The 19577-nt window shown below is 56.8% G+C and overlaps 6 protein-coding genes across 6 annotated transcripts; 2 read left to right on the top strand and 4 right to left on the bottom strand.

Moving 5' to 3' along the window:
• Positions 1-848: 848 nt before the first annotated feature.
• On the bottom strand, positions 849-3881 carry CHGG_04714 (uncharacterized protein; the record flags this gene model as incomplete). Its single annotated transcript, XM_001223927.1, has 3 exons — positions 849-2279; positions 2331-3283; positions 3341-3881. 3 exons carry the CDS (start codon positions 3879-3881, stop codon positions 849-851), a joined length of 2925 nt encoding a protein of 974 aa, XP_001223928.1.
• Positions 3882-4431: 550 nt separating this feature from the next.
• CHGG_04713 (uncharacterized protein) lies at positions 4432-6470 on the bottom strand (the record flags this gene model as incomplete). The annotated part of the gene is made up of 4 exons (XM_001223926.1): positions 4432-5114; positions 5182-5692; positions 5746-6351; positions 6402-6470. The coding sequence occupies 4 exons, from the start codon at positions 6468-6470 to the stop codon at positions 4432-4434; spliced, it is 1869 nt and encodes a 622-aa protein (XP_001223927.1).
• A 572-nt stretch (positions 6471-7042) lies between these two features.
• CHGG_04712 (uncharacterized protein) lies at positions 7043-8386 on the top strand (the record flags this gene model as incomplete). The annotated part of the gene is made up of 3 exons (XM_001223925.1): positions 7043-7243; positions 7305-7887; positions 7941-8386. The coding sequence occupies 3 exons, from the start codon at positions 7043-7045 to the stop codon at positions 8384-8386; spliced, it is 1230 nt and encodes a 409-aa protein (XP_001223926.1).
• Positions 8387-11902: 3516 nt separating this feature from the next.
• On the top strand, positions 11903-14656 carry CHGG_04711 (uncharacterized protein; the record flags this gene model as incomplete). The annotated part of the gene is made up of 2 exons (XM_001223924.1): positions 11903-13494; positions 13546-14656. 2 exons carry the CDS (start codon positions 11903-11905, stop codon positions 14654-14656), a joined length of 2703 nt encoding a protein of 900 aa, XP_001223925.1.
• Positions 14657-15087: 431 nt separating this feature from the next.
• On the bottom strand, positions 15088-15976 carry CHGG_04710 (uncharacterized protein; the record flags this gene model as incomplete). Its single annotated transcript, XM_001223923.1, has 2 exons — positions 15088-15792; positions 15878-15976. 2 exons carry the CDS (start codon positions 15974-15976, stop codon positions 15088-15090), a joined length of 804 nt encoding a protein of 267 aa, XP_001223924.1.
• Positions 15977-16736: 760 nt separating this feature from the next.
• Positions 16737-18837, bottom strand: CHGG_04709 (uncharacterized protein; the record flags this gene model as incomplete). Its single annotated transcript, XM_001223922.1, has 4 exons — positions 16737-16846; positions 16956-18424; positions 18554-18573; positions 18652-18837. The coding sequence occupies 4 exons, from the start codon at positions 18835-18837 to the stop codon at positions 16737-16739; spliced, it is 1785 nt and encodes a 594-aa protein (XP_001223923.1).
• Positions 18838-19577: the final 740 nt, after the last annotated feature.

The following is a 19577-nucleotide window of genomic DNA, read 5'->3' as shown; positions in this document are numbered from 1 at the left end:
CCACCGCTTCCTCGCATGCCAGCTCCGTCGACAATTCGCTGGGCTTGCCCCTTAAGGTGCGATGGAAAGGGGATCCACTTCGCAGAGCAGCGCGCATGCCAACGCATCTGTTGATTCAGTTAGCGAAGAGATGTCGCTGAGCGATGGCGTGGTGGCTTCCAGCTTACCGAGAAACGGCCGCGCTACTGGCCAAGGTCTCCGGAATAGAGGGCGACCCCAGTTGTTACGCTGTCGGAGTGTAACCCGATGGAGTGAGCGGGTTGACGGGGGTCATCGCTGATGGAATTCATAGTAAAACCCGGCTAGGTTGGTGGCGGATGAGCAAGCCGGGGAATCCGATTGTAATCCACAAGGATCGCTCTTATATAAACCAACAAGACTCTACAAGACCAGGAGAGCTCTTCGCTGAATGGAGCACCGAGGTGCAACTGATAGCCCTGGCCCTCCTAGAAAAATCATGGACGCAGAGCATAAGCCGTAATAGTGCGCCCAAAACACACCTCTGGGGGTGGAGGCGGAGTAACTAGGACCAAACCAGTGACAGCCGCCCCCACGGACGTGGACGTCAATCAGATCGAATCCGACCCCAGATCCTATCCGGCCGGGTTGGTCCTGAGCAAGTCATACAGTGATTGTTCGCCGTCCATGCTGCTGTAGGTGTGGCTCGACAGGTTCATCGACCTTTGTTGTTGTGCCTGGTGACCGTGGCTACCACGACCCAAGTGCCCGCGCCTATGTGAGGTGCTGGCCGCGGCGGGATAGGAATTGTTCCCACTCCCCACCGTCGTCGGGTTGTAGCCAGGAGCCGCGTTGTTAGCTGTTGCCCCGAAGCCGTATCCCCGATTTTGCTAGTTGCCACTGGCTTGTTGCTGCGGCTGTTGATGCTGGCTTAAGTTGTTGGTGTACCCGTTGTACCCCGGCTGTTGTTGGGAGTGCTGCTGCCCGTGCTGCTGTTTTTGCTGTTGCTGCAGTTGTTGGCTATACGCGCTCGAGGAGGCCCTAGGTCGAGTCGGCGGCGGGCGCACGTTGAAGTCTTGCAATGCTTGTGACTGCGGGGGGTTGGAAGCCGCGTTGTACGCATGTGTATTCCTGGATTGAGGGGTTGACGTCCATTGAGCCGTGCTTGTCGTTGCTGCCGGGTGGGAAGAGTACGATGAAGCCACGATTTGCGATGCTGTCGCAGGGTACGTGGAGGATGTTGTGTTGGGAATTCGAATATCATAACCGTCAGTCGAGTACGAGCTCGGCCGATGGGAGGTTTGGCTAGAATACGGCTGGTACGACACGCGCTCACCGGAGGGCTCGGCTTGGGTGTTGCCATTTTGATATTGGTTATAGCTGTAATCTTGAGCCGTGTTAGACTGAACTGAACTAGGCTGGGCCGCGGTGGGAGGAGAACGATTGTTCTGACGCGAAGTGACGCGAGCAGGCTGAACCGCGGCCTGGATCGGGGAGTTGCGGCTCGGTTGTGTTACGACGGACTGGCCAGCACTTCCCCAAGCTGACGCCGGTTGTTGCCGGGAGTCGTCGTATGCTTGTGATACAGGCGCAGGTTTCTTAGCCCTGGCTTGCCTCGGCGAGGCCGTCGTTGCTTGGACAGGTGTGCTAAATATTGATTGCCATACATTCTGACTGTCCGTTGTAGCGCTCGCGTTACGTTCATTGGCAGGCTGGCCGGCCGGGAGACTGCGCCTTGGTGCTGCAGCCTGGGTTCCCGAGCTTCCACGCCTGCCCCGGCCAACCGCAGGGGCTGGCTTTTGATGAGCTGCTGGTGGTCGAGGCTGTGTGTAGCCGTGCAATGAGGCCTCAGGAACTTCCGGCCCTGGGTTTGACATGTAACCTTGTTCTGCCGCCGGCTGAATATTGGATTGGGTGAGTTCCGTAGAGCTAGTGGCGCTGACTTGCGGAAAGCTTAGTCCGGAGGGGTGTTGATAAATGCTATGAACCTGGTTGAACACATCCGACGGCGTCTCAGCCTCATGAACTGCTGATTCGGGGACCTGCACGTTCACTGCTGGGTGGAGATGACCATCGTAGTGTTCTTGGACCGGAGCTAGCTCATCAACCGGCGCTGGCTCCTCGGCCGGCTGGACCACTGGCGCAGTATCAAGACTTGACCCCACACCATCCGGCTCGCCGTTCGGAATCTCCGCGCCGGTCTGCTCGGCAGCTCCCGGAATTGCCTCGGCCGCTTTGCTTTGCCTTGGTTTTGAAGGAGGGTAGACGCATGCGACACCCTCACCGACGCACATTGGGCAAGATGGCTTTGCCTTGTCACACTGCATGGTTGTTAGTTTGATATTGAGTAGACAAGAAAGCGAACTACGAACCTTGCCCTTGTACTTTTCAATGCGGCAGTTATCGCAGATACGCCTCTGCCTCCCTTCGCCGGCCTTGGACCTCTGGGGTTCGCCCGCTCCCGCACCTTCTATCTCTGATTTCTTCCGCGATTTCTTCGGATTCACCGGCTGCGGAGTCACTGCTGCTGCTGGGCTAGGATTGTTGGCATTGTTAGGAGTCGACTGCCCGGAGTTTGATGCATCCTTCGTGGGATGAACTATACGCAATCTCTCGGCACCATATTCTAGCAACATCGCCAGAGAGTCGCTTTGCAAATCAGGCGACTGGTTGGCAAAGATGTTGAACTGCTCGGCTGATAAAGTTTTTGGGTCAAGATTATTGTCACTGAGCAGCTTTAACGCCACCTCCCGCCGCCTTGCGGCCTCGTCCAGAGGCAGACTGAGGATTGAATGCGTATGAACCTCACTATTTATGGATGCCGCGGCAGCATCGTGTGCAACGTTCACAAGCCCCTCTGGGTAACTTCCCGAGCCGCCGGGTTGCGGATCATCGGAAGTTCCCGTATGAGTGCTATAGAGCTGGCGCGCTGATGAATCGCCCACTGGGAGGGCACCCGGCATTTCTGGGGGCAGAACAGCGCCATGCGGCGCGACTGGCGCGAGGGAGTCCTTCTTCTTGCGACTCCTTTTAGGTTGCGAGCCCTCTCCTTCCGCGATACCATTCTCTCCCGCCCGCTTCTTCGAGGGCCTCGGTGTCTTCGGTTTGGGTTCCTTCGGTGGTTTCGGCTCTTTTGGTGCCTTCGGTTCCTTGGCCTTCTTCGCTGGGGTCCTGACGATCGGTGCGGCGGGTGGCGGCGCAAGCAGTTCTATCAGCTGCGCAACAGTCTTGTGGATTGGGGTATGTTCATATTTCACATCAATGGTCTTGGCCGATTTGGAAAAGGCGATCTTAACGGAACCTCGACAATCGAAGGCCGGACGAGCTGAGAAGGCCCAGTTAGTAACAACTGGTACCGCAACAAAAGCGCGGGCAGACTTACCCAAATGAACCGGATCTTGTCCACCCTTCTCACTCCATTCTCCAATGGCCGTCTTCGCAGGGGTCTTGGAGGCCTGACGGTTCCACGCCTGCCACGAGTCCTTGCAAATGTAGGTGAACGTCCAACCCTGCTCGGTGCGCGAGACCTGACGCACCGTCCAATTGCTCGAATCCACCGCTTTCAGCGACAAGATGATATGCCTTGCAATTGTGGTCTGTAGGGCCGGGTCGTCAACTGGTTGGTTGACGAGGGCATCCATGGCATTGACTCGTCTCGTCGGTTGGCCTGGATTCCCGTTCGCGGGCACAGCGGTCGACCCCAGCAGCGGATCGGCGTTCGACACGCCGTCGGGAGTCTCATTTTCCGTCTCGGTAACGGGAAGGTCGAAAATCGCAGTCGCCCGAATTTTGAACGTCACCGAGGTGTGGTCGGCACGCGTTTCGGTGACGCGGTTGTGAAGGAGATCGCGTAGTTGCACTTGGAGATCGGCTACGGAGCCGCAGGCCGGGTTCGACTGGCCAGCGCCCAGCAGCGCCTCCATTGTCGGTCGCCTTTTTCGATCAGACTGTGCGATGTGCCCCCATTTGGGCTAAAAAGAAGGGGCGGTGCCCATGAACTTGGATCGGTAACTAATGCGATGCCGGGATTCTTGTTCGTGGTAGGGCGTGATACGTTGCAAGTGCCGACGCCGGAAAATCGAGTCGCCTTGTGGACGCGGGAATGTTGAAGCTCAGAACGTGTAGCCGCGTGCTTGCGTGTGATAGAGCACCAGTCAGAGCGGGAAGAAGATATATATAGTGGGGTCAGTGGGGCCTTTTTTAGAGATGCAGGAAAGAGCCGATTCCGTATCCATAACTGAGGCATCGAGATGCATATACATTGGAATGGGAACCAATCGACAGATTTATAAATGTATTAGTTACTTCGGCGGTTTTCATAAATTTCACCTCTAGGTTTAAAAAACACTCAAGACATCACGAGATCGCGTTTGTGAAGCAGACGGTACATGGGCATTTTTATGTCTCTCGACTGCAATACCATAAGTCTGACCCATCGGAACAGCCGAGGCCAACTAAGATCCTCCCCTGAGCTCAAACATTCTCCTCGATCCATTGCTCCAACTTATCGACCAGCTCGGCCTTTTTCCCAACCGCACTGACCCCCTTGCTCGCCAGCACATCTTTCAGCTCTGCCACCGTCATCTTCTTGAGTGTGTCTTGTTCAAGAGCAGCCTTGAGCTGTGCATTGCTCATATGCCCCCCCGCTGCTTCCTTAGGCGCGGCGGGCTTCGTGCGTTTCGCTAGCGGCCGACTGACGTCCTCGTCCTCCGCCTCGCGCTTCATTGCTCTGCTCTTCATGAGCCCGCCAGCCTTCTCCGTGAGTGCTTCCTTCCACTCAGCCAAATATCCGCCAACCCGCTTGTCGATTTGTCTATATTTCGGGATCGTCGCGTCATCCAAGGCCTCTGGCACATCCTCGTCCAGCGCCATGGCCTGCAGGACCTTGTAATGCCATTGCAATGACGGGTTGGGGTACTTGAGCGGGTTGTACATGGCCTTTGGTAGCTGGAGGTTCTGCACGATCTCCCGCATCTTGTCTGTGAGCTCGTCGGCAGGCCTTGGCGGTGCCGCCAAGTCCACGTTCCTGACGTCATCTGCAAAGGGCAGAGGATACAGCCAGAGTCCCGCTGGGAGATATGGCGTCTCTGATGTTTCATCATCCATCGCTCTAGAAGGGATGATGGCCACCATGATCGGGTTCGCGTTCTCACGGGCTACAAACCATGCGATTCTGACCTTGTCCGAGTCGAGCAATTTCTGCCACTAACGCGGAGAATACACGGGTGGAACCGACAAAATGCTCTTCGCTGGGGAAAATGAAGATAGATTTCTTCACCGAGGCCCACGTCGGCAACAGAGAGCGCGGCTTAAACCCAATAACTCGAAGGACCTTGCCTCCGAGGTTCTTCAAGGATGCGGCTTCCTCGGGTTTGAAATGAATGTACTCCCCACCGAATTTGTACGCCTTCTTCACCTCGGACTTATCGACAGTCCGAGTGGCTGAGTCAACCTTGATGGTCTCGGACTGAGCAAGTTGTGCTTGCTCCCCCCCAAGCCAAACGTAGCACGTGCGTGCGGGTTGTTGGCGATGAAGAGGCATGTAACCCTTCACTGATATTGTGACATTGGGCGCAAGTTCGAAGTGCAAATTCGAGAAATACGCCCGTTTCGGTGTTTGTTTCGAATTGATGTTGGATATTAGGGAGTTGAGGAGACTCAAGCCATCGCCTGATTTGGAGGTCTTGACCTCGTCTGAAATAGCCTCAGTGGCCGGGTCGCGATAGATGATATCCTAATCAAACAAAAGGTCAGCATGCGTCAAGTCGACCACCAGGGGTAACCCACGTCATAGAACTTGGACACATCAAAGGCTTTGCCTTCGTGGCTAACGGGAAAAAGCTCAATGACAACACCAAGGTCGTAAAGATCCTTCGCCCGTACCGCTGCCGCAGACTTTGCCGCCTTGTCCTTTCCATGTGGAGCATCGTTATCCGTAATGATGAACAGCCTTCGGGAGCCAAAATTTGCTGCATTGGTGGTGAACACCTGGTTGGCACAGAAGAGCACATTGGCCATGGAAGCGGGCTCCTTGGCCGGGACGAGCACCTCGTCTGGGTCTTCGCCTTCTTCCACCAATGCCTTCAGACTCTTGACATCTTCAGCAGCGGGGACGTCAAGATCCGTGAAGAGGTAGCAGTGAGGATACCCAGAGCTGCGCCCCCCAACCTCGTCGCGGAACCTTGACTTTTCTGTGCCAAAGAGGAGAATCCCCATCATATCCTTAGGTTGCGCAATGATGCGCTGCTGCATGAATTGATAGGCGCATTTCAGGGCTGCAGCAATGGCCGAGTCCTTATCGGCCCTCTTCTTATCCGTAGCAGGGGGTTGTTGGAGCATCGACGAGCTGACATCAATCGCAAACAACACGGCATCTTTTTGTGTTTTGTAATCCTGAAAAATGTTAGAAAAACCATCCAGAAGATATGATTGGGGAATCCCACAGTCTCATCCAACTCTTCCTCTCCCTCATCTGCATCTGGTCGCCTGTCGTCATCGCCTCCCCATGCCATGGTTAAATAATTGAGACTTCAGAAGCCTGATTGAGGTGTTTCAATGTATGCGCGATTCGTGTTTGAGAGTTGGGGTTGTTTGCTGTGTGTTGTCGTGTTCAATTTTAAAGGCGGCGCAAAAGGTTGGGTGAAAGACGGATAAGTGCAGTCACAACGCGACTGGATTCTAGGCTGACACGCCTGCCTAACGCCAGAACATGTGACGACTTTGAGCTGGCTCTCAGCGCAAACTGCAATTGATAAATGTTGATTGGCTCGATTGGCCACAACATCCCCGCGGATCTGCAACGTCATGGGCGATGCCAAGAAGGCAAGTTGTCGGTCTTTGATCTTGCCGTCGCCGACGGGCCCGGAGAGTAGGAGTGGAGAGTTATCTGGCCTTCCTTTCTGCCTTCGCCACCACCGTTCCAAAAAGGTATCGGATTCCGTTTTGCGAGTCAATTGGACTTTCCTAGCCTGGTTGTGTGATTGTCCTTTTGTTTTTTTGTTACTATTCTTATTTTCCTTTTCGCACGTTGGCTTCCCTCTTCCTTCCGCCCAAGTTGCCTCGGGTTCTCTGTGTCTGCTCCGATATGGCCCTCCGACTCCCCGCCGCGATGCGGCCCCTCCGGACCTTTGGACTCACAAAACCGTCGGCGCACCAAGTGCGATGGCTTGCAACGCCGGCTCACCCAGTCACTCGGGACTCTGGGCGCGGGACGGCCATGGTCTTCCTCAACATGGGCGGGCCGTCAACGACCGACGAAGTGGGCGACTTCCTCAGTAGGCTATTCGTGGGTAGACCAGTGTTCTCCAATGCGATTCACCAACTTCACGCCGCTAACTTGCACATAGTCGGACGGCGACCTCATCCCCCTTGGCCGGCTCCAAGGCTACATCGGCCCGCTCCTCTCCAAGCGGCGCACGCCCAAGATCCAGAAACAATATGCGGCCATCGGCGGCGGTTCGCCCATCCGCAAGTGGTCCGAGCATCAATGCGCCGAGATGTGTAAGATTCTCGACAAGATCTGCCCCGAGACTGCGCCGCACAAGCCCTACGTGGCCTTCCGCTACGCGAACCCGCTCACCGAGGACATGTACCGGCAGATGTTGGCCGATGGGTTCGGCAATGGCCGCGGCGGCCGCGCAGTCGCCTTCACACAGTACCCGCAGTACTCGTGCTCGACAACGGGGAGCAGCCTGAACGAGCTGTGGAAGTGGCGGCAGAGGCTGGAGGGCAAGGCCGGGCCGTTGGACGACGGGAGCGATGGGACCATTAAGTGGAGCGTCATTGACCGTTGGCCGGCGCATTCGGGCTTGGTCGAGGCGTTTGCCCAGAACATCGAAGCCAAGTTGCTAGAGTACCCGGCGGAGAAGCGGGACAAGGTTGTGCTGCTGTTCTCGGCGCACAGTTTGCCCATGACCGTGGTGAACAGGGGTAAGCATTCCCGCTGATGGCCGCTTCGCTTTACGACACTAACACGGTCACAGGCGACCCCTACCCCGCCGAAGTGGCTGCGACCGTCCACGCTGTGATGAACCGGTTGAAGAACGTTAACCCCTATCGGCTGTGCTGGCAATCCCAGGTCGGCCCTCAGCCCTGGCTCGGCCCGCAGACATCCAGCTCGGTGGAAGACTACATCGCAAAGGGACAGAAGGACCTCCTTCTCATCCCGATCGCCTTCACGTCCGACCACATTGAAACCCTCTACGAGCTCGACGAAGAAGTCATCGGCGAATCAGGTCATGCCGACACAGTCAAGCGCGTGGAGAGCCTGAACGGCAGCCCGGTATTCATCCAGGCGCTCGCTGACCTGGCGAAGTCACACCTCACCAGCGGGATCGCGTGCTCGACGCAGATGGGCCTGAGGTGTCCGGGCTGCAAGAGCGAGAGGTGTGCCGAGTCGAAGAAGTTCTTTGCGAGCCAGCAAATATAAGTGGGCCGCTGATGCTGTCAAGGGGGTGGAAATGCAGTTAAAGGGGTGGAAAATGTACAACTATCGCGGTTTGCTGATGTGCCGACAGCCAGCTTGAAAAAGGTTGCTTTGGAGTCTCGAGAAATAAAATAAAAATAGAGCGCGCCCCGTTCAGCCTCCATCATAACGTTACCTATAAGTTGCTGTCGTCGGTTTTGGGTCAAGGTGCGGCCCCGCGGAGGCGCACACATCGAACATGGTGTGGTGCCACAACACATGAAATGGTTTCCTGTGTAGCCCCTCACCCAGCCCGTCTCGCCCCGGATCAAGCCGAGGTCAAGCAAGCTATTGGGCCCGTGGCCAGTTATAGGACCTGGCGACCGGATGTTTGAGCCCCGTTGAGAAAATTGACCTCGTAAATGCCAAGATTGCCTCATGCTGCACGACATTTATTCCCCTGTTCGGTTCTTGCATGAGGGATCTTGGCGGAAATGCTTGACTTGACGTTTTCTGGCCCATTCTCGATTCGCTGCTGCAGGCGGCTTGCTAACAACCTGGCCAGAAGACCTGGGGGGAGAACGAATTCGGGGTAGGTAGCCGACGGCCGGGAACAACGGGAACAAATGGGACTAACCGGGCTGATTAATTGGCGATAAGCTGGTCTGTTAGTGGTACATTTTGGCAACCACCCCCCCTCCCCCTGAAAGGAATACTGATTCCACACTCTTTAGGAAGCCCCTCTCGCTCCTCCAGTCTAACTGGGGATGTGAGGAACTCCGGCTTGTCCCACCACGCAGTCATGATCTGGGAGAAATTGTTTCGACCTATTGGTGTTCAGATAGAAAGAACTGTATCGCTTGTCCCAAAACCATAATACCAACAATTCCCACCCTTTCTCTTCACGACCACCTTGGACTTATCCGCTCGGGAGTAGCCTACCGCCGAGCGCGGGACCAAAAGCCTTAGCATGGGCTTGACCGCTAAGAGCTCCACGTTTGAAAGGGGGACGGCCCGATGCCGTTTCCCTAGTGCCCTTCCGGAATGAGTCGCCCGCGCGATCACGACGAGAGGGGCAGCTACGAATAGCGGGTGGCCAATCCCAACTCCCCGTGTAATGCGCGTCGCTGTAACCGTAGCTGTTTTCGGAGGAGCGGTAGCGTCGACAACAGCAATGCTGGCCCCCGGATCAGTCGGCAGCTGTGTCGGCATCCGCCGTAGAGGTAGCATTCGCTGTGGGATCCGTTCCGGTCACGGCGAGCGATGAGGATGACTGCATCCATAGCACGATCGCCGACAGCTTTAGTCGTGATAGTAGTCATAGTAGTCGCTGCATGAGTGAGCACGATAAGACTGGCTGCAGCGATGGTGTCACAGGCAGGGAGTGTCGTAGGGCCTGGACCGGTTAGGGGGGGCGGTTGATGGGCTGCTGTCACTGCCGTGACTGCCGTGGTGCCTGCGAGGAGCCCGTAAAGCCCTGGCTACCGCAGAGGGCCCGTGTCTGTAATCCCAGCGCCACTCGGCCTCCCTGGTGTTTCCCCTCTCCTAGCCTGGGGGTGTGCCCTGGCACGATGGCCGCTACCGGCGAAAACGCGTCAGCTCGAGAGATGAAGTTGCTGAATTGGTTTCATTCCCGGTAGCTAGTGAGACTAGGAGCTGGTCAGAACAGAGCATACGAATATGCCATAGCTTGTCTCTGCATCCCTAGCCCAAGCCGGTGACAGGGAGACTTCTTGAGTCCATTGGACAAGGCAGGGGCCCATAACTCCCGTCAAGACCGTGCGACTTTCCTCCAGAGATGCCTAAGAAGAGTGAGTACATGTTGGATTAATTATTAGGAAGGGAGCGCGTAAGTGGGGACAACTGGGGGGGTTGCAGAGCCCATGGCGGCAAGAACAGGATTTCGCCGCAGCGTGCTCGGCTTGAGCACGCTGCGGAGCGAAAAAAAAAAAACGAGAAAGTGTGTTGTAATTATCACCTTCCAACCTTAGCAATTTGTTTTGGTCAGATATCGAACGACCATATCAACCGCATCCATGCTATAAATCATGGGATCCAACAAATTGATTGTTTCGCGGCCATGGTGCTTCGGATCCCGCTCAGTAGAGTGACCTTTGGTGATGTTCAACTCGGTAACCCGGCAGGCCAGGGAGTATCAAAGCATGTAGGTACTGGGTATGGCACTTAGCCGGGGCATATTCGGGATCTCTGTACAAGAGAAGGTGAGCAGCTATGCGAGTACCGGGTATTGTACTCTTGGCATTTCTTGACTTGTCTCAGCGCCCCCACGCTGGGTCCAGCCCCCGCCGATCCTTCCATCCGTCTTGTGCCCCAGTCTTGGCAGCATAAGTCTCGCCCAGGTGACGCAACCTTTTAGGTTATCACGAACGAGTTAGGGCTAGGTTGCCGTGGGCCGTCGAACTCGCCGCGGAGCTCTGAGAAAGGTCGGAAGTTTTGGTCGAAGTATAGGTTGTTCCACGCAAGTTTCATATCGTGATATCGGACACTGACTTTCTTTTCATCTCGAGCAGGGAGGACACCAAAAGTCCAATCGGCACGTGAGCGGTTTCTGCTCCAGGGCAGCGCAGACAGAAGCACCTCACCCGCCAATTCTCGGCTTATCGTTGCATGTTACATGCTTCGACAGCCAGTTGAATTGCACCTTTTCGCAACCCTTCCATGTCCCCCGGGCTCGAATTACCGCCGCACACCTTAGTTCAGGCCAAATCGCCCGTGGGCTCGCCACCCATGCATGCCATGGAAAGCGGGCTCGAGGTGCCCTGCCCTGCCCTGCGGGCTGCGGCCCCAGAGCATCCGGAGATATTTTGGAACCTGGAAAAGCCGCAGTCCCACCCCGCCTTTTTCATTCCGAATCCCGTCCACAGCGAGATCCCGATGCTACAAAGCGGTGTACAAAGCCAAACCAGCGGCTACCGCACGTGCGCCCATCGTACCGACTGCGTACAGGTATATAGTGTGAGCAATGGCATCGATGGCTGCTGAATGTCGACCGGCGGGACCTTGACAATCGAGTCAGGGCCCGTGGACCACTCCCCCTTCCTTTCGCCATCGTTGCCAGCATTAATTGATTACCCGCATGCTGCCAAGGCTGTCTGCAGGGCGAACCGACCAGATAAAAGGGCGATTGGAAACCCTTCTTGTTTGGTTGCTCCCGTCGCCCGCGTTCGCCTAAACGTGACTAGGTAACAATTACCTACGATAATACCTCTTTTCGGCCCTAGACTGTTACAAGTGGGCCACTAGAACCAGACCAGCACGACCCCCAGCCATTGTTCCTGATTTGGCCCCCGCATTCCGATCTACCGAAAAGCAACTGCCTGCAGGCCGTCAGGAGTTGCTGGTTGAGCTGGACCTTCGCTCACATTTCGTCCGAAAAAGAGCGCGAGGTGTCAACCCCAAGTTAGCCAGGAACACCGCCGATTTCCCCACCAACCCCGGATTCCGGATTCGCGGGGCTCCCCTGAATTGCGCCAACAATCGCCGCCGCCTCGAAAGCCGGATGCACCGCCCGCAGCCGCAATGGCCGGCCACGATACACCCCCGGTTCCTCTCCACCCGGGCGGACAGGACGACTACGGCGCCTTCGCCGAACCAACCCGAGCAACTCCGTCGTCCTCCAAGAAGAAGACACGACGCGCCGCCGACCCCGCCAACCAGAAGCGGCGATGCGTCAGCACGGCTTGTATCGCCTGCCGGAAGAGAAAGTCCAAATGCGATGGCGCCGTCCCCAGCTGCGCGGCCTGTGCCAGCGTCTACGGCACCGAGTGTGTTTACGACCCGAACTCGGACCACCGCAGGAAGGGTGTGTACCGCGAAAAGACAGATAGCATGAAAGCCCGGAACTCGACTCTCCAGGTGCTGATCGAGGCCATTCTGAACGCCTCCGAGGACGACGTGCCAGCGATAGTAAAAAAGATACGCACATGCGACAGCCTCGACGCCGTAGCAGAATCCATACTCAGAAACGAGGTCGACGGCGGGGACTCTGACGGAGTGGACGGCGGCACCGACGATGAATATGCCGCAAACCAGCCGGTGGAGGGCGAGAGGGAGCTTGCGCGAAAGATGGGGGAGCTTCGTCTTGAGAATGGCTCTGTTCGCTATATCGGCGGCACGTCACATTTGATTTATCTAGGCGACCAGTCGGACGATCTCGATGAGCCGGAATCCGATGGCTACCTCTCAATTGAAGAGCCAACGACCAGCTGGACCGAAGTCACCAAGGACACGCAATTGATCATCCACTTGATCAATCTGTACTTCAACTGGCACTACCCCTACTTTGCCACCCTCTCCAAATCCCTATTTTACAGGGACTTCCTCAAAGGCAAACCACAAGGGCAGCCCAGGACGACTGTGTATTGCACGCCGTTGCTTGTCAATGTTATCCTGGCCCTCGGTTGTCACTTCACCAGCGCCACCGGCGCCTTTGCTGTTCCGGGGGACAGTAGGACCAAGGGCGACCACTTCTTTAATGAGGCGAAGCGCTTAATCGTTGAGAATGACGAGTATGCGAAGCCCAAGCTCGCCACGGTGCAAGCGCTGGCGCTCATGTCGGTTCGCGAGGCCGGGTGCGGGCGAGAGGCCAATGGGTGGGTGTACAGCGGCATGAGTTTCCGAATGGCACAGGATATTGGGCTGAACCTCAACCTCGGGGGGACGGCAAAGGATAAGGGTTCGCTCGACGAGCAAGAAGTGGACGCGCGCAGGATCACGTTCTGGGGCTGCTTCCTCTTCGACAAATGCTGGTCCAACTATCTCGGCCGGTTACCGCAGATCCCCAAGAACACTTACAATGTCCCCAAATACGACGTATTCCCCGACGAAGATGCAAACTTGTGGTCGCCGTACACGGAGAACGGATTCGACCAGTCATCGAAGCAACCTTCCCGGACGCGGGCGGTCGGGCTGCATTTGAGTCAGCTCTGCGAGATCAGCAGCGATCTGCTGCTCTTCTTTTACCACCCCAACCATATCGGGCGGTCAACCGGCAGAAACATCGAGGTCAAGAAGCTCAGCGAGCTCCACCGCCGGCTAGAGGAGTGGAAAAAGGAACTGCCGAACGAATTCGAACCAAAGGATGGCCAGCTACCGCACGTCATTCTTATGCAGTAAGTAAACCGGGGAGGCCTGACGAGGGCTGGCCGGCTGACACATGACAGCATGTTTTTCCATCTGCAGTACATCCACCTCTTCAAAGCGTTCCTCAAGTACACCCCAGCGACATCGCCATTGCCGTCACACGTCTCGCCGTGGCGGATGTGCGGTGCCAACGCTGGGGCTATCTCCAAGCTCATGCGCCTGTACAAAAAGCTGTATGACCTCAGGCAGATCTGCAACATTGCCGTGTATATGGTGCAGACTGCTTGTACGATACATATCCTGCACCTGCCAGAGAAGACGGCCAAGCGGGACATTATCCACGGGGTGAAGCATTTAGAGGAGATATCTGAGGATTGGCTGTGCGCGAGGAGGGCACTGAGCACCTTGAGCGTGCTTGCGCGGAAGTGGAAGGTCGAGCTGCCCGAAGAGGCTGCGCTTGTGCTGCAGCGGGCCGATGAGAAGTACGGGACCGTCAGCATCTCCGATGTTCCTTCACCCAACGGGTCGGGGCCTTCTACACGGTCGCCGCGATCCCACCCGGACACCATCGCACAGTCGCCGACGACCAACGGCCAAGAACAGTACACGCCGCCGAATCAGTACAGCAACCCGGAATCCCAAGCGATGGCTCTTGACGTTCCCGCAAGCATGCCCACCGGCATGATGAACAACATGGCCGGCGTCGGGATGCCCACAAACTTGCCGAACATGCAGAACCGAGACCCGCGGCAGACGGCGCAACCGCTCGTGGCCACATCCATGTCCATGGGCGATCCGCTGTCGAACATCAGCTCGTGGGCCGTCTCGCCGGGGACGCGGACCATGCCCAGTTACACGCAGGCCTTTGCGCCCATCCACGCGCACGCCACAATAGGCCAGTCGCCGGCCTCTCGCTCCGGGGGCCGCCAAGTGTCGCCCAGCTCTCTGTACGCCATCGACGGGCAAGACTGGTACCTGAAGGACGGTGTGAATTGGCAACAGAATTTCCAGACATGGGGGCTCGGCGCTGGCGCCAGTCAGCCCCCAGCCCCGAACGACCGCAACAGGAACCCAGGGATCAATGATCCGTCCATGTTTGTGTTTCGGGGGGTCAATATGAACGAAATGGACACAGGGGGATTTGACTCGCTCGGGATGGACAGCCTGGACCACCTGTCCGGGTTAGATTAGGCGTTATTGAGGCAGCGCGCTTGTATCGGTAGGGACATGTGACGGTTCGGTTATGGTGTTTCGGGCATGGAATACATGTACGGCGGGCGATTATATGGGTTGGTTGGTAGCATCTCGGGTTGGAATGCGGAAAGCGGCAGGTCGTTGTCTTTGTATTTGTGATTTTACGCCGGGCGATTATACTTGGCGCGTATATACCAGACTTTTGCGGTCCAACACCTCTATTCTAGACCCCGTCTATTTGATCATAGTTCCGATGCATCCCAGGTCTGGTATGCAGGTATCCCGGCCGAAAGCTCATCAACCTCTCTTTGCACGTACACAGCACACAGCAAGTCTCGCCCAGCTCTTCTACATTACACCTCCCTCCCAAACCAAGCAAGGTACGTACTAGGTAGGCCGGAGCTACAACCCATCCCTCTCCATCCCCTTCAATACCAGCTTATAAACCGCTGCCTCCTCCTCCATCTCCCGCATCCCCCTCTCCACCCTCGCCGCATCCTCAATACTGGGGAAAACTCCCCCCCGGGAACAGGCCGCCCCTCCCCATCCACCATCACCCCACCCACCTCCCTCTCTCCCCCAACACCACCACCAAACCCATAGCCCTCACCACCACCGTCCTCACCACCACCCCCATCCCTCCCCCTCCCCAACCTCCGATCCCACAACCCCCCCCCGACATTCCCCTCCTCCGCCGCCATCTGGTCATACACGGCGTCGGACGGCGTCGACGCCGGCTTGGCCGTGGCGCCGCGGATGCGCGGGATCACGTGTACGTGCACGTGGGCCACGGTCTGGCCGGCCTCGGCGCCGTCTTGGATGGCGATGTTGAAGGCGCCTGCGGTGGGGAGGGGGAGAGCGGGTTGGGATTGGGTGGTGGTGGTTGTGTCTGTTGCTTCGTTGGTGGTGTTGGTGGTGGTGGTGTTGGTGGTGGGGGAGGGGGGAGGGAGGAGGAAGTAATGCCGGGCGAGCATGTGCTGCACGCGCTGGACGGCGGTGAAGAGGTCGGTTAGCTCGGCGGCGGAGAGGTCGGTTAGGCGGCGGTGGGGCTGGAGCGGGCAGACGAGGACGTGGCCTGGGAGGAGCGGTTTGAGGTTGACGAGAGCGAAGGAGTGGGGGGTGGTGAGGAAGACCTGTCATGTCAAGGTGGTATGGTCAGCAATCTGGTTGGTGTAGAATTTTGGTTTCGGCTTTGCACCTGAAATGGGGGGAGCTTACTTGGTTGGTGACTTCAAAGGGACCAAAGTGGATGGGCTTTTGGTGTTGTTTTTGCTGCGCGGGTGGCTGCGCTGGGGATGGGGTGTTGCTGCTGCTCATTCTCGTGAAGACTTGTGCCCGTAATCGTGGTGACGGAATTGGAGTGAACAATGGTAATGATGGGCGGGCGATTTGATACCAGGACTTTCGGAGCGGGATCATGCCCCTAAGATAGGGAATAAAGTGGTTTCTAGGTTGTGTCGGCTAAATCATGGCGTGCTACTCAAGAGGTGCGTTTTGAGATGTTGAGTGATGTAAAGTGTTGAAAACAGGGAAGTGGTCCGAGAATGAATTACAAAGCGCTCACTTTCGCTCATGTCAGTCAAATCCTAAGTCCCGGGCTTCGTCTCAACATCTGACATTGGAGAGATGGGATTTATGTATCAAATCTCATCTTATTGCCTGAGTTTCCTCATAGACAAAAGGATAAGAAGGCTCAGGCTGATAAATAAGCATGGCATTATCATTGCTACGCACGCGTAACGACTTGTAAGGATACGAAGCACAGTGTATCAAACAACAGCTTGGAAACAACCAACTTCCAAGTTGGACACCGCCGGCAGAGGGAATCAGTAAACTCCAGAATTGACAAATATGAATAGTAAATAAACTCAATGCAGGGTATATATATAAGCCGCCCGTTGAATCGCCACCCAAACATCCATCTCCGTGCCGCCTCAAACCGCCTTCCCCAAACCCATGCACCACCCCTTCTTGTATGCAATGCCATGTAATCTATTCATGCAGGTTGAACCTCCCTCTACAAACCCCTATCCCATCTAGGACCCACGCACGTACCTATCGACCCTGCACATACCCATCAAGGCAAAAGCGCATCATCCTCCAGCGCATCCCGCCGCACAGCGTTCGCACTGCTGCTCGGGCGGGCGGGAGGAGAAGGAGATACTTCATCGTCCGCAGCCATGTAAACTAACCCCGCGGTCACTCAGTCAGCAAAGTCCCAAACAAACTCAACCCAAACAACACACAAACACACACACAAAATAACAAAAAAGAGGGGGGGGGGGACCTAACATACCATTCGGCTTCAAAAAGAACGACGCGCCCAACGCCAACGCAAACATGCTCGCCCACATCACAAAAAACGCCTGCGGGAACCCCTCCACCGTGGCGGCATACAGCTGATTAAAGACGATGGGGGCGCCGATGCGCGCGAGCGAGTGCAGCAGGCCGATGGCGCCGAGCATCTGGCCGACGCGTTGGGGCGGGACATGCTTGGTGACGGCGGCCTGGATGGTGGCAGACCCGAGGCCGCCAAAGGCCATGACGATGGCGCACGCGACAAAGGCCGCGCTGGACCGCGCAAACACGTAGCCCGTGATGCCGATGACGTCCGAGACGAGGGCGACGCGCAGGATCCAGAGGTCAAGTTTGTCGGCGCCGTGGTTCTTTTCGCGCGGGGGTGGGCTGGTGGGGTCGTGGGCGAGGGCCTCGCGGCGGCGGCGCGCGGCGGGGCGCTTGCGGAAGAGGTAGTTGATGAGGGGCAGGATGCCGACCAGGACGATGACGCGCACCATCGAGGTCATGGAGACGAAGCGGGAGCTCTCGAGGTTGCCCCACTCGAACATGTACTCGACGTACATGACGATGACAGTGCCTGCGCTCATGGCCGTGCCGAGCACCACCATGTCGATGAAGGCGAGGATGAGGAAGTTGCGCCGTAGTTGGCCGGTGCCGGGGCCCGTCGGGAAGAGGATGTCGAGCGGCGCGAGGGGGTTCGTCGTCCAGATGGAGCGTGCTAAGCGGCTGATCTGCCGTCCGAGTGGGACCCGCGACCGGGCGAGTCCGGTGCATTCAGGAGTTGGGACGAGGGCTTCCTTTGCGCGCGCGTGCTTCTCGCGCGCCAGAAGCTGCTGTTTCCTCGAGAGGGACTCGGGGATGACGAAGGCCATGAAGAGGACGAAGGAGATGTGGCATCCGAGTAGGATGTAGAAGATGGACAGCAGAGAACCGGTCCACTCGACGAGGTAGCCGGCGATGAGGGGGCCGATGGCGAGGCCCGTGAAGAGACACGAGTGGAGGTAACCGATAGCGACGCCGCGCTTCGACGGCGGAGTGCAGTCGCTCGTATATGCGTGGCTCAGGACGCTCCCTGCGGTGAAGGAGCCCGTGAGTCCGTCGAAAAAACCACCAAGTAGCAGCCACTGGTGGCCGATCGTCTCGGGGTACTTGGCAGCAATAATGGTGATGATCTCGGACATGATGCCGCCCATGGAACAGATGATCATCATGCGCTTCCGGCCATAGCGGTCTGACAGTGACCCAAGCTTGGGCGCCGTGAGAGAACTGAGCATGCCGATGGTGACGTTGAGCACCAGTGTGAAGGTGGCCACGGACCGCTGCACCTCCGGGATGAAGCACTGCCGGTTGTTGCCCCCTGGAATCACCGGGGCGAATGTGAAGTCCGGGTCGGTGGCTGACCGGTCGGCAAAGTAGTGCTTGCAGACGAGGTCGATAATGCTGAGCAAGGTCAGAGGGAGTTGGCGTCTAAGAGGAGGGAAGGGCAAGGACGCTTACAGGTTCAGTCTTGGAACGACAGAGCCACCAAATGCGAGCGTGAAGACGGCATATGGAGCTAGCAAGAACCAGACCTACACCATAGTCAACCTCTAACACCTGAGGATCATGGCATCGCCCTGAAGACGGTGAATATGCGTTCAACATACCGAAGGTGTCTTCCACCACGGCAACCCAGCAAAGTCCTCACGGCCTACCCAACTGCCGTCCTGATTGGGAGCATTCGTCTCGTCGGGGGACCCATGGTTGCTGCTGCTGCGAGCGCCGGCGCCCAGCAGGCTGGTGGTTTCCCCTACATCAGCTAGGTATCCGTTTTCTGAACCGTCGGTCCTCCTCCTGGCGCCGGACGAATCAGACCCGTCCCACCCCTCGGTCGACGTCATGTTCCACGATGTAAGATAGCGAGCCCGAGATGCCGCACTCCTCAATTTAGACTTCAAAAAAACCAAAACCTTCCTCGCCGTGAATTTGGATGCAAAGCGATGGAAAGTAAGAGGCGGGGAACAATATCCGATGAAAATGACGGGTCAATTGAGTGAAGAATGGAGCCGGTGCTAACTCCCTGATTAGGTACCCTAAGTAAGGGAGCGCTGCTTTACTTTGGTAAATACACTGTGAAGTCGGGTTTGTAAGCGCCGAGGCCGACCCAAGGCAGTTTCGTTACGACGGGAACAATGGCGAGAGACTACCCTCGGAAAAGTCGAGCGCGCATCGAGGCCATCCTTAATTCCGGCTGCGACGGGGGAGAGATGGTAAGATAAAGGAATCGGACTTGAGACCATGGAGGACGTAAGTGGGCAACTCCGGGAGCACCATACCCAATTAACATCAGGGCGACGTTCCAGCACAATGGTGCCCTTCCTGCAAGGGCCAACACCCCTGTAATGAACCACGACGGAGTGGCTAAACGGCTCGGGAAGCTGGTGCGTGGCTCAGACGATCCGGGGGAGGACAACCGCCTGGCATGGATTATTTGAATCCTTTAAAGCTTCGACTGGTCTCAACATTTGTTTGCTCACTGCTCCGCCGCGTCCCAACTCCGAGAATAGTAAAATCTAGATGCACCTAAGCATTGCACCGCATTGCCCTGATCATGATAAGAGGACTGCGTGTGCGCATTGAT

This window comes from Chaetomium globosum, genomic scaffold, assembly GCF_000143365.1.
Source record: "Chaetomium globosum CBS 148.51 scaffold_4 genomic scaffold, whole genome shotgun sequence".
Taxonomy (NCBI): domain Eukaryota; kingdom Fungi; phylum Ascomycota; class Sordariomycetes; order Sordariales; family Chaetomiaceae; genus Chaetomium; species Chaetomium globosum.
Note: the sequence above shows the minus strand (reverse complement) of the source record. Positions and strands in the feature narration are given on the sequence as shown.